The 13,702-nt window shown below is 38.9% G+C and overlaps 3 protein-coding genes across 4 annotated transcripts; 1 reads left to right on the top strand and 2 right to left on the bottom strand.

Annotated features, from left to right (window-relative positions):
- Positions 1–2,419: 2,419 nt before the first annotated feature.
- LOC104422858 (eukaryotic translation initiation factor 6-2) lies at positions 2,420–5,066 on the top strand. 2 transcript variants are annotated; one of them, XM_010035302.3, is made up of 8 exons: positions 2,420–2,655; positions 2,821–2,867; positions 3,064–3,160; positions 3,240–3,325; positions 3,400–3,444; positions 3,930–4,060; positions 4,443–4,553; positions 4,665–5,066. In XM_010035302.3, the coding sequence occupies exons 2-8, from the start codon at positions 2,858–2,860 to the stop codon at positions 4,920–4,922; spliced, it is 738 nt and encodes a 245-aa protein (XP_010033604.1). In that variant the 5' UTR covers positions 2,420–2,655; positions 2,821–2,857; the 3' UTR covers positions 4,923–5,066. The 2 variants fall into 2 exon arrangements, with proteins under 2 accessions (XP_010033604.1, XP_010033605.1); XM_010035303.3 differs by having other exon boundaries at positions 2,487–2,705.
- A 706-nt stretch (positions 5,067–5,772) lies between these two features.
- Positions 5,773–8,876, bottom strand: LOC104422857 (mitochondrial phosphate carrier protein 1, mitochondrial). Its single transcript, XM_010035300.3, is given in 7 exon segments — positions 5,773–6,152; positions 6,785–6,909; positions 6,989–7,203; positions 7,565–7,608; positions 7,685–7,936; positions 7,938–8,014; positions 8,589–8,876. Coding segments are annotated over 7 exon segments (918 nt in total). The 5' UTR covers positions 8,739–8,876; the 3' UTR covers positions 5,773–6,097.
- A 2,144-nt stretch (positions 8,877–11,020) lies between these two features.
- LOC104424007 (transcription factor SRM1-like) lies at positions 11,021–11,494 on the bottom strand. Its single transcript, XM_018863650.2, has one exon. The coding sequence runs from the start codon at positions 11,492–11,494 to the stop codon at positions 11,021–11,023; it is 474 nt and encodes a 157-aa protein (XP_018719195.2).
- Between the last annotated feature and the right edge of the window lie 2,208 nt (positions 11,495–13,702).

Raw genomic sequence — 13,702 nt, 5'->3', positions numbered from 1 at the left:
CGTCAACGAAGGAGCATGGTTTCACAAGCTGATCACAATACCTAGATATAGGATTGGATCAAGAAAAAAAGAGATTTTTTTTTTGCATACGAGGTGCACAAGGTAGCAACACCTCTAATGTTGCAATCAAAGTTGCCAAGGTTGGAGATAGGGTAGACAGAACATGTCTGAATGGAACAATGCTGTCATTTACACGTGTAATCGCTGGCAAGGTCTATTATTTATTTTATTTTATCCTTTTGTGGAGCATTTGAAGAATTAGATAAACTAAAACTGACCATTTGAATCAGGCACCCTTGATTGGACTTTTGGTCGACTAAACATATGAAGCAGCAATAAATCTTTATTGGAGTTAGATTATTAACTCGAGTTGAATTACCAACTTGAGTCGGCTATCTGAATTTTAAATACAGATATTATATATATATACAAGAAGTGAATTTTGATTTTAGCCCACTAAAGAAAATGATGAAAGTACTGAGATTTTCTCTTTACGAGTCTTTTGAGTAAATTCTTTTTAAAAGATTGTGATATGGGTTTATTTGGGAGTGATCTAGTGCTTAATATATATGAACGATTCTTCTGTCTAATTATGCACGGTCCAAACCAATTCTTGCTCTCCAATGGCTAGATAAAGCAAGTCCAAGATTTTGATGGATCGAAAGCCAGGGCACATCCTCCATCACCCAAAACTTATTCCTTCATCCTTCATCCTTCATAATCTTCCATGGAAAACATCAATTCAAGGACAATTAAGGAAAAGAAGTCACCAATCATCAAGTACCAGTGATTAGAGAAGAAGGCATAAATCAGTGAATTGCCAAAACCAAAGCTCGGGAATTGTTTGACTAATCAAGGAGAGAGAGAAAATTGACCTGAACTTCTAACATGTAAAAGTTACACGTGGGGGTTTCCGATTTGTCTGCGTGCTTGTTGCTCACGTGACTTGATGCGCAAGGCCAGAAGTGGGGGGCTCAAAGTCAAAGCGGCGAGAAAGTCGACACGACGACGGGAACACGGGTTAACGTCCGAGGGTGTGAGGAACGTTGGGCCCCATCAATAATGTAAATTTGCGAGCGTCACTTCCTCTGTTTTTAATATTATAATTGAAACTCCTGAATTATGGCCATCATAATATAAATATCCCACACCTTTTTTACATCGCCAAAAAACACTAAACTTACTTACTACGAGACAAATTAAGAATAATCGATTTCTAATCCAATAATTTCGAAACTGGGGATCGGACTGATTCATCTTAGGAACAGGAACCAGACCACACCATCGGTCGGGTTTTGTTCAATAGAATCGGTCACTTATTTTTTTCTACTACTTTTTTCCATTACTTTTTTTTTCCACTATTTGGAATCACATTGATTTAATGTTTAATTCGCATTTTACTATTTTTTTTAAAGAAATAATAAAATAAAAAGTATATTTAGTCGATGAACAAACCAACACTCTAGAAATTGGATCACACCGGCCGGTCTGGTTTGCTCCAAGTGATTCCCCATTTGGATCGTCCGTTTGTATACCTTAATACAAATACCCTCAATTTTTATTTTTACTTTTACATGTAACATATATATTTCCTATTAGAGCTCTATTCTAGGTATATTTATCTTATCGGTAGAGGTGTAGTTTTTTTATATCATAAAAGATGTTTAGGGGATTCGTGTACAATTTGGAGTTTTTAACGATACAAAAAAGAAAGTTTGGGTAGCTGTCTTATGGTGAATATAATTTGAATTTTTTTTTATAGTATTAACTTTTAATAATTGCCAAAGTGAAAATTAAAAAAAATTGCAACGACTTTGTCCACAAACAGACAAGTTAGCAGCCACAAAAGTGTCCTCCTCATGGTGGCAAGTGGCCGAGCACACACAAAAGCAAAGCAGCACATATAAAAATGTTCCCTTTCACGGCCTTGCTTTAGCTCCGTCGCTTCTTCAATTCTCCCTGCCCTAAAACCCTAAAAGACGCTGATTTCCACTAGAAGAGAAAATCTCAGAAAGCTTCCTCTTTTAAGGGCGGTAGGATTTCGATTAACCTCGGAGGGTGCGACAAACGTTGGACCCTATTTAATCATAGAAATTCGAGAGTGAAACTTCCTTTTCTTTGGCATTTGGATAACTATGATCGAAATTCTCGAATTATAATCAATGCGACACAAATATTTTAAATTTTTTTTTCTCACCAAAATACCCTAAACACACAAACTTTTTTTGTTAGAAATAACTTAAACGTATACCTATGCGACATGCATAAATGGGTATAAATTGAAATTTATAGTGTCTCAAAATGAATATAATTTATATTTTCTTTTATAGTATTAACTCTTTATATTTGTTCCAAAGTGAAAAAATAAAAAATTTGCAACGACTTTGTCAACAAAAAGACGAGTTTAGCAGCCTCGAATGTGTCCATCCTCATGGTGGCAAGTGGCCGACCACACAAAGGCAAAGCAGCTCCTATAAAAATATCCCCTTTTCCTTGCCCCGCTTTGGCTCTGTCGCTTCTTCGATTCTCCCTGCCCTAAAACCCTAAAGGACGCTGATTTCCATCGGGAGAGAAACCCTCGAAAAGCTTCCTCTTTTAAGGGCGGAGGGATATCGATTCACTGCTGAGCTACAGCCCGCGTCCTCGCATCAACTTGTGAGGCTGTTTTCCTGACTGGGTCCTCGTTCTTTGATCGTAGCGCGCGCGTATTGGATTGGGATTGTTCTTGTTGTTGTTGTTTTTTTTTTTTTTTTACGATCGTTTTGCGGGTTTTTGCTGATTTGGGTCTTTTGCTTGTGGCGATTCTTGGGCATTTTGCAGATTGTTCTTTGCATCTCCTGAACGCACGCACGTCGATATGGCAACAAGTGAGCCCCTCCCCAACAGCTTTTTCGTTGTTCTGCTCGTTATTTAGTTTCATTTGCATAGATTTCAATGGAGATAGTGGTTTGAATTTGATCGGAGCCGCGTTCGTTCGATTTGTATTTTACTGGAGCTGTTTTATTCGATGTGATTGTGGTCATGTTGGGATTCTTAGTTCCGTTCGGTGCGAATTGTGCGCAGGGCTCCAGTTTGAGAACTCGTGCGAAGTGGGTGTCTTCTCCAAGTTGACGAATGCGTACTGTTTGGTTGCAATTGGGGGATCAGAGAACTTCTACAGGTGCATTGGGTGGTTTTGCGGCAGTTTGACTCTGTTTATTCGTTGTATCTCGCTTTGAAAGTCTGTGTCTTTTGCGCAGTACGTTCGAGACTGATTTGGCCGATGTTATCCCGGTTGTTAAGACGTCCATTGCAGGCACTAGGATCATTGGGCGACTTTGTGCAGGTGAAGATTGTACTAAATGTGCATCGGCTGAAGCCGCTTTTGCCTAAATATGACACTTTAACATTTCATTGCAGGAAACAAGAATGGGCTACTTTTGCCGCACAATACTACTGACCAAGGTAAGTCTTTAGTCTGGATGGTTCATAGCTTGTTGTATTGCGAGGCATTCATTCTAATTTTAAATTCTAATGCGACATGCAAGAGGGTGCTCCCATTCTGACATATGTTTTTATAAGATACATCTGGAGTGACCTGTCTATAGGGATTAGATTCTATGATTCATGATGCTTTTGTTTCATAATGCTTTTACTGGATGTTAACCTGAGCTTGTTTAATACTTCATGTAATCTATCACCAAGGTTTTGGCTGTCTACTCATTTTAATCGCTACACTGTTTGCTATTCTCTATATGCTAGTAGCCTCTAAGAAAAAGAAATTGTATGCCAAATAAATCTCTGTGAAGTAAATTCCAGAGCTGATGAAACTGTTAGCTTAAACAGGAAGCATTGGTCCACTTCATCATGTGGTGTAGGTGCAAGCCAGATAATTTTTCTTGTCTGCTGATTTGTCTTCCATTCTCTGCTGACTTCTTTTTATTTCGTAGAGCTTCAACACTTGAGAAATAGTCTGCCAGATCAAGTTGTCGTTCAACGTATTGAAGAAAGGCTATCTGCCCTGGGGAACGGCATAGCATGCAATGATCATGTTGCCCTTACTCATACTGATCTTGACAAGGTAAGTTCATTTTTCCTTAAGAAACAGTCTCGTCTCAAGCAATTCCTATCATAGTCCAAAATTTGCAGAGTTTGGTTGCTTTTTCTCCTATAAGAACTGGAGTGGTACGACTGAGCACTTATATGTTGCACTAGGTCAAAGAATTGGTTGGATAATCTCTTTAAACACATAGAAAGTATTTTTTGGAGCCCTCAGCAGCATTAATTTGAATGATTTTAGTGATGAAAAAATCGTAGAACTTGTGGGAACACTGCTACCAGCTTAGGTTTAGTGCCTGCCAGTGAATGGTTTATGGAAACAATCACCTTCTGCCTGTTTTAAGAATTTTTTGCATGCCGAGTTTAGAAGAATCCTCAATCATGCTGTCTATTGGTTGAATTAGGAAACCGAGGAGATAATTGCAGATGTTCTTGGAGTGGAAGTCTTTAGGCAGACTATTGCTGGCAACATTCTTGTGGGTAGCTATTGTGCCTTCTCCAACAGAGGTGGACTGGTGAGATAGAACTTTTTCTTCTGTACAGTTTGGATACTTGGACTATATTTATGGCCATCTGCCTATTAGCTAAATTTCTGGCTTACAAGACGGTAAATATGTTGGGGGCAGGTTCATCCACATACATCCATTGAAGACTTGGACGAGCTCTCGACCCTCCTCCAGGTTCCTTTGGTCGCTGGAACTGTGAACCGAGGTAGTGAAGTAATCGCAGCCGGTATGACTGTGAATGACTGGACAGCATTTTGTGGCTCAGACACCACGGCTACCGAACTATCTGTGATCGAGAGCGTTTTCAAGTTGAGGGAAGCGCAACCCAGTGCCATTGTGGATGAGATGAGGAAATCCTTGATCGACAGCTATGTTTAGTCATTTATCCTAATTTTATATGTTCGTCTGAATTTGCAATTTACAGTCTTTATCAAGTTATAGACTGCGAACTGAATTTCAAGTTTGTTTGCTGTAAGATCCCTCAAATATGAAAGTCGTTTTTGAGTATAAAGTTGGGTGTCACCTATCTGTGCAAAAGTTCTCTCAGAGAATAATAGGTATGATAGCACCTGAAGGAAAAATTTTACACCTTACGACTCAGTTGCCAAAGTTTGAAAATCCAGGTTCTTTCAGCAATCTGAGTGCCCTGTGGAGAGTCTCCTCAAAGGCAATAAAGGAAAACACTTTGATTGATTCGCGACGGGCATTTACATTGTAGGCACCGAATATGACTAGGAAATACAAAGCTGGAGCACTACACTAGTTAGTTGAAAAATTTAGTAAACATGACTCATTTTTCGCCTCATGACTACCTTTGTATCTCTGCGTTTGAAAATATCAAACGTATACTGGAAACACCAAGTATACCTGTGTTCCTATTTACGGAAAAACCATGGTCTTTTCAGAAGTATCGCTATTTAGATTCTAAATTCTCACTTAAAACGATCAAAATCAACCAAACCACTCAAACCCTACATAATATTGTAAATTGCGTTCACAATAAGGGACAACTTGGTTTTTCCATTATGGGGTTTTATTAAGAGGTGCATGAACGGTATTTGCAAAAATAAAGGGGTGGAAGTGGTCATTAGATTAGAAGTAAAATATATTTGGTACTTCCCTAATATTATCCAGGTAACCTTGGAGACTTCTCCAAGCTCCATGTCTCTGCAGAGAGCAGGTACATCCAGTATATGAAAATCTAGAAATGCAGTCTGACCCATGAAAGTTATCAGGTAGGCATATATTCTTGGCAAGAACAAGAATTACATCGTTCAGACATGTAAGTTAGGCCACCGATGGAGAGAAACGCCCATGAGCTAAAAGCAAGAACAATGGTCGAGCAAAAATCAAGAACAACTAGAGCTATAAACCACGATATGTAATGGCATAAAAGGCTGCCATCATATCTCATGGTCTTTTGGAATTGTTCAGTAGTTGCAATGATTGTAACATTCCAGCATATTTAACACCCCAAAAAGGCTCTAATTTCCTTATTTGGTGAGGACACCACCTCACTCTCTGAAAAAACAGTGCAATCATTTGGGCATAGCTCAGGCTCTTATATTCTCTCTCTGTGGATCAGCTGAGACTTCACCACTAGTTGGCCTGCAAGACACCATCAACTTGTCATTGCACAGAGAATAGTGAAGTGTTGAAGTTCATGACAATAGAATCAGAAAGAACTATTCCATAATTGTTGACAGATTGGAACAGAACCTACATTTTATGTGGTTTAGTGATCCAGGTAGTTAAAACTGTCATTTTATGTCTAGCACACAAATGAAAGAAAGTTTGCACTTACTGTCTCTGATTACGTTTTTGGATATATAAGAATACATTACAATGATGTCCAAAAACAAGTAGACGGACAACCATCCAAATGCTGCTATAGGATACAAAGAAGCCTTAGGACGAGAAACTTTCAACTATATCATTTTCTTTCCACATACTCAAGTAATCCATGCCTTGGACAATCTTGGAAAAGTTGGCCATTTCAGTATCCCAAAGATCCAAATGGATGGATATACAACATATGTCTCTTCAATGAATTGCTAGACAAGGATTTGTACGACCAATACTCGAAACCTTGTAAATAAAATTAGAGGTAGAAGAATCCTGTTTGTGCGTCCATTAGGCAATTGTCCAAGAAAAAACTCACCCATAAAGAGAAAACAAGTGAATAAGACAAGTTAATGACAAAAGAAATAGTAAAATTAGAAAGGCAAGTGTGCACTTACAATCCACTAAGAATCTTGATAGTATCATAGAACAACCACTGCAAAGTTACTACAGGTCCAACGAGTATAATTCTAATGGGAAGGCTCCTCGTGAACAGATTCGCAAACCCAATATTCCTGATTGCCTGTTGCAAAATTGGAACTTATAGATCAGATTGAACTTTTCTGAGACATCAGGGTAAATAACTGCTTGCAAACATATACCAGCATGAGACTGTCAGCTTTTTTGTTGTTGATGGAAGCAACAATATTGTCAGCGGGATTTGATATGACGCTACCAACAGATCCAGCAGCATATCCAGCTAAGCATGTTACCCCAAGTTGTTGAACTTTTGAGCAATCCTCCTTTCTTCTTCTAATAACATTACGATACAGGAAATCCACTGAATGCTCAAATGTTGAGAACATCACCATTGAAACTGCCTAGGGACAAAATTAAGAGAGGATCAATATGCAATAATACCAGGTTTCTCGCACACAATGGTTCAACAACTTGGTGTGAGTTTCCATACTTTATTATGAACATAATATGGACTATAAACATTCAGAAGTAAAAGATGCAGGCATGACATGAGGACAAACCAACCACCTAAAGGTCAGCTCTCCCACCTAACAACTTTGGGGATTAAGGGATTAAGTTTTTAATGTCACCAAGAAAGAGAATGGTCTAACACAGCCCTCGCATAGAACAGCTTCCCTTCATCTAGCATCTTTTAGATGCAATATTCAAAATGAGAAAGCTGACCAACTCTATAGCCCAAGAAGGAATGAAAAGATTACATGGAAGATTTCGACCCCAAAGTGGTAGAAGCCCTCTGTAAAATCTGAAAGCAAGACAAGAATTAGAATGTCCCTCCTACCTCTAACACAAGTGAACAAACTAAGGCCACAAAAAATTACCCTAGAAGGCCTTCTGATGCATATACTTTAGGGAAGCCATCAACCAAGCCTTTTGCAAAGTGGGGCTGCACTTGAACCCGAATTTTAACAGCTTCAAAAGGGCAAAGTGCCACATTTGCAAATGCTTCCGCAGAAGCACTGCTGAGGAAAAAAATCAAGCTCCTGTTGCTGCCGACCAAGGCATCAGAGTAAACCCGTTTGAAGTACTCGTAGAGACCGAATCTGCACCCACCTTGAGCACCATATCCAAAGAAAAAAGGCAGGAGGGCCTTGCTCTCTCAATAGAGTAGTGAAACATGAATAAACATTGTTATACTTGATTGGATTCACCTACAAGATAACAAGGATTCACATATAAAAACGTCCAAGTGAAACAAGTCTTTGCAGAAATACATGCCAAAGAAGGACAATCATGAACAAAGCCACACTGCAGAAGCATCCGATTGTCGTCGAAGATTGGACTTCCCACATTCATTTGGATTTGACCACATCAGCAGTTCCGGGTTAAACGGCCACCAGAAAAATATGTAAACAAGTCGTATAAGGAATCTAGTAAACTCATCCAGTTATAATTCAATCAATGCAGGAACATATATCAAGAGTCTACGAAAACACCACATCTTTTATTCAATCTATTGATTCTATGTCATAAATAAAACTAGTACCAAAAAGAAAATAATTCGGGGTGTTACCCCTGATATGCTAATGAGGAAACAATCAACCGACTCAATTTATTCACTGAACTCAACTAAAGAACAGAACATGTTCCTCCAATGCATAGAATTTACACTTCAGCATTGAACAAGAAGAATGCCAACAAAAACAGAACATCCATTTCACTATGACCCAACAAATAGGAGCCAAAAAAGGGGGAGAGAGAGAGAGAAAGAGAGAGAGATGAAACCTGCATATTGACTTTCAAGACATCAAGAGGGGTTATGACCAGGTGGGTGGTTCCAGCACTGAGAACTCCTCCAGCCGCACAAACTCCATAATAATGTCCTCCTCTTCTGATCTCCTCGCGCATCCTCTCTTCCGCCACCTCCCTCATCATTTCCCCTAAGAAAAAAAAAAACAAGAAAAATCAAAACTTGACGCTCCCATCACCGAAAAACAGAAGCCCTCCGGCAGCCCTTTTCAGAGAATCTTCCCCCCTCGCCACCCTCCGCATCTGCAGGCCAGTTTCCTTCCCGCACTCACCCGATCGAGCGAGAGAGAGAGAGGACGGAGAGAGCAAATTCCCCGGAGAATCTACGCATACGTGGGCGCGACTTTAATGTTCGGTTCGGACATCTTGCGCTTAAACCCCTAAATAAACCCCGTTCTCGGAAACGGCATCGAACGGCAATCGTAAGCCGGCACGCGCTGTCGTTTCGGCCGGCAGTCCGTGGAGAGAGACGACCAAAGTTACCAACCAATAACCATCCTTCTTAATTAAATATGATTATAATATGATTATAAATAGTGGATATTATTCACATGTAAAATTAATTAAAAATGTAATTCCAGGTCGTGTTTATAGTTGTAACCCACAAATTAAAAGGATATTTCAACTCGAATGGGAGGAAAACACAATTCCTTTAATTTTCTCGAGTTATTTGTTATTTGTTTTTTCTATTATATTTTCGTTTTACTCACGTGATAAGTGTAAAGTCACATGTTGCCATGTCAGCAAATAAAAAGAGACGGAGAGCCCACAAGGCTGAGGAATGTCGATGATGCTTTTGAATCGAGATAGGTCCTCAAAATTAGACAATTCACATCGTGATCATTTTATATGTCAAGCCTAGGCACTAGTATTGTGTTTTTTTTTTTTTTTTTTCGATTATATTTTATTTCTGCTCTAATTCTCATTCTTAGACTTTGTCTATCTCCTTGCAGTATATGGGAGTTGAAACTCACGTTTGAAACTAAATCGTCCCATTCCATGTTGATATTTGCTGGAATTTTATCTGTGCAAGGATATCGGGTAAAGATGAATGCCTGATTTTATAAAATTGAAGGTTTAATTACGTTTTTCTTTTCTTTTCAAAAGAAAACATTTAGGTACTTATGGTAACTGAACATGTTTAATATTTTCCAACCTTAACAAGGAAATGGAATCCTATTGGATTTATCATAATTTAGTTGCCAAAAGAGAAAAGAAAATTATCCACAGGAGACCCACAACAATGAGAAAGTCCATTATTCATGAAGTTGAACTGCGAGGAGAGTTCTTGCCCAAAAAAAAAAGAAAAAAAAAAGAAAACTGTGAGGAGAAAATTTTCTCATTCTACTCTCATCGATTTGAAATTCACAGATAAATTGATCTATCGACTATAGTACCCATCGATTTTCGGTGGATTTATTTATGTATAATATGGCATGTACATATGGATTTTCATACTAGATAGATCTTATATACAATCGCCCATTTTAAATGGATGCAACTGTGATGAACATCAAAACCCTTTATAGGGAGAAATCAAAACCATCCCCCAACATTATTCAAGGTGCCATTGTTTCCCTCTAGCTATAGCTTTGATAATATGAAAGGGAGTGTCCAATCCGCCGGCGGCTCACGATTGAAGCGAGTTGGAGCGAAGGCATGAGGATCGACGGGCGGTCAATCGCCTCCGACGAGCTGGGCAGGGCCAACGGATCGATGAGCCGACTGAAGCGGCGGCGATCAGAGTTGTTCTTGAGGCGTTTGAAGTACTTTGGGCATGGCTTGCGACTTGGGTCGGGTTCCGAGTCTTTACACAGTTCCTGGAAATGCTCTTCCAATCACCCTTCCCATACTTCTCCAAACCCTCAAGGAACAACCTGTCAATTGAAATCAACAATTGCACCCCCATTTGTTTCGGCCAGTATAACCAGAGGGCACAAAGAAGTAAGGTTAGGGCCTTTTCTTGGTTACACATGGAATGTCAATCGTCAAATTAAAAAAAAAAATACACAAACACGATCAGAGTTAATATCTACATCTAGATATGGTAAAAGGCCAGTTCTGTCAAGACTCGAAATCATATACGGCCCCGTGTGTCCATCTTCCAAATAAGCCTGCTTTCATGGATTTTGTCCACTCAAATTCTATGATGCAATTAATGACTATAGTCTATAGTCGCTAGGACGTTAGATGTTAATAGATCGATAAATTGATGAATTTTTTTTTTTTTTTTCATATAACGGAATCATGAAATAACAAGTTTTTAACGGTAAACGACAAATCGAAAACGGAATTAGGGAAACGGAATCGAAAACGATTAGATGGCAGCACTAGTGTGCTTGGAAAGTGATTTTGCAAGATCTGAAATTACAAAGGCACAAAAGAACTCATGCAAACATTAGTTATATCTAGTACACAAGCATGAATTGAGGCAAAGAGTCATACTCATGCTCTTCCCTGCTCCAAGCGATTCCCCTCTTCTTTGTGGTCTGCGGAGTGCTTTGATCCTCCTCCAATGGCTCATCGCTCGGCTTTTCCTTCTCTGGCTCATCGCTTGGCTTTTCCTTCTCATCAACCTTGCTCTCAGATCCATCATAGTCGGGGATCGGCACTCGACCAGCATCGATGTTCTCGACGTCCTTGACCAGTGCCTCGAAGTGCCTCTGGATCTGCCCTACGCTCTTTTCGGGGATCCTCAGTGCAATGTTCTCGAAGAAGTCCCTAGACAGGTGGTCAAGCTCCGCAATGCATCTCTCAAAGATCTCATTCTCCTCAGAAGTCCAGTGGTCCTCGATGGGCTCTGGTGGCGTTGGGGGTGACAGCAGATAGGTCAAGTAAGAGTAGCCAGGGGGTGTGACTTCAAAGAAGTATTGTGATTCCATGGGGAAAAGGACCCAAGGTGGGGATCGATTTGAAGGGAAGAAAACCCTTTTTGGAGATGATTTGAGGGGAGAGATGTGTCTGATTCTACGGGGGGGAGGGGGTCTTTTATAGAGTATGCATTGTTCTACTTTCAAGAATGGACCAACCCCTTTGTGCACATATATGGTAAATTGAGAAAACCTAAGCTGGAAATTATGTGGCAATAGGCATGCCGAGGGACGTTCTGGGGAATATTTCCTGGAGTTTTAATGGCGATGCGAATCCATTACCATATTTAAGGAGAATAGAATCGAGTCAATCACCGGTCTAAGTGGCAGGTGTAGCTTCATGCGGGTACGTGTAATGAGCTTACTGTTTGCACAACTATTTTCCATAAATGCTTATTGCCTAGGTATGATTATGTTTCTACTTACCTGTTGTGGACACGAGATTGAGCTGCGATGAATGACGAGCTATATGAAAGTTTGGAATAGAATTTGAGTAAATATACGGATGTAGATAACCATCAAAGTGATGATTAGGCGGGGGCGGTGCGTTCGTTATCCTCACTGCTATCTTTCTTACCATCACGTCTATCGGCCGCAATTACTGCATGGAAGTTTCGATATATCATGCAATTGCAATGCACAAAAAAGTGTATTGACTATATGCTTGTATTGATTAGCTTTGATCAGGCAATTTGCTGCCTCATTACTTAGTTTTGACTTATATTTTGAGATTTGATTCTTCCCTTGATAAAAGTACAGTTCCTTTCACAATATTATTGAAAAAATTGTCTAAACAGTCATAAGCTTGTTAAACAATGGCCAATTTAATTATAAACATTTTTATTTGACCAATTTAATTCTGAACTTTTTGAGTATTTTCCAAGGTAGTCTTTCCAAGTAATTTTAGCGAAAAAAATAAAATAAAAAATCATTCAACGTCAACAATCCATGTGGCATAATTGATGTTAACGTAGATAATTTTTACAATTTTACAATTTTTATTTTTCTCTTCTTTTGTTTTTCCTAAAGAATGAAAGTATATACATGACCAACAATCGACTGGTTAGTGGCCGTTGGATAAGGAGAGGTGCAAGGGCCGTCACGGCCCTCGCCAACCATCGCATGGAGGGTTCCCAGCCCTCATTTTGGCTAGTAAGCCCTGTTGGCCCTTTCGAAAAGATGAATATTGAAAAAAAAATGAAAAGAAAGGACACAAAAAGAAAGAAAAAAGAAAAAAAATTGCAAAAATTGCCTATGTCCTATCATGGCCAATAGCCAGCATAAACATTAGTGATTTCTAACGAAATTTGGCCGAAAGTATTACATTGAAAAATCCTCATAAGGGTCAGACTAAATTTCCCTCTATTTTTTCTCGTTTCTTCTTGTATTCTCCTTATTGAGATGTAGATCTAAGAGCTCTACTCTCCTGATCTCAGATTTGGGAACTCCTCTCCCGATCTAGTTCTAAACCTAGGATATTTAATAAGTTTACGACTAAATTAGCTACTCATAAATTATTTATGACTTTTTAGATAATTACCTATAACATCATTATTCTTAGTTAGCTGTCAAAATCTAACTGAGATACATGAAATCTTTTCCAAGCTTTTTATTGATTAGAGCTCATATGGGATGGTGATGAACTTCACATGTTGCGTGAAGACTGAGGATTGAAACCCTTCTAGAGATCGAATTAGGAAGAAGATCTATGTGTCTGCCGTCGGGATGGCGTCCAATAAACTGAGGAGTTTCATTTTTGAAATGAAGAACCATTTTTTGGAAAAGAATTTCTAAATAAATTTGTCAAGTGAGTGGCACGATCAAACTAAGTTCACCAAATCACCAAGTCGATGCATTGAATGAACTCAAGTGGTGACCCCGTTTATATTTCTCAATGAGTTGAATTTGGGAGACAAGTTCACGTTTAGAAATTAGCATGCACAAATTTGTGGATAATGATCCAATCAGTCCTAAATTTATTATAATGACGACAATTTAATTCTAAACCTTTTAATTTTATCAATATAGTTTTAAACTTTTATACGAAATTCCAACATATTCCTTCCAATCAATTTCCATTGGAAGTGAGTTCCAATCATTGCTTATTGTCCCATATGGCAAGCTAATGTGAATTACTTTTAGATTGTCGCATCAGCAATTTTTGATAGCAATTGATTGGAAGAATTATATTGGAATTTTGCATAAAAGTATGGGACTACA

The sequence above is a fragment of the Eucalyptus grandis genome, chromosome 10, assembly GCF_016545825.1.
Source record: "Eucalyptus grandis isolate ANBG69807.140 chromosome 10, ASM1654582v1, whole genome shotgun sequence".
NCBI classification, from domain to species: Eukaryota; Viridiplantae; Streptophyta; class Magnoliopsida; order Myrtales; family Myrtaceae; genus Eucalyptus; species Eucalyptus grandis.
This window is presented reverse-complemented; position numbering and strand designations above follow the sequence as displayed.

What these genes read in the sequence shown, in the direction of transcription:
- LOC104422858 (XM_010035302.3), top strand. An exon ending in CATTGGGCGACTTTGTGCAG is followed by an intron (nt 3,326 to 3,399) that starts GTGAAGATTGTA and finishes ATTTCATTGCAG; the next exon opens with GAAACAAGAATGGGCTACTT. An exon ending in GCACAATACTACTGACCAAG is followed by an intron (nt 3,445 to 3,929) that starts GTAAGTCTTTAG and finishes TTTATTTCGTAG; the next exon opens with AGCTTCAACACTTGAGAAAT.
- LOC104424007 (XM_018863650.2), bottom strand. Translation starts at nt 11,494, where the DNA reads ATGGAATCACAATACTTCTTTGAAGTCACACCCCCTGGCTACTCTTAC.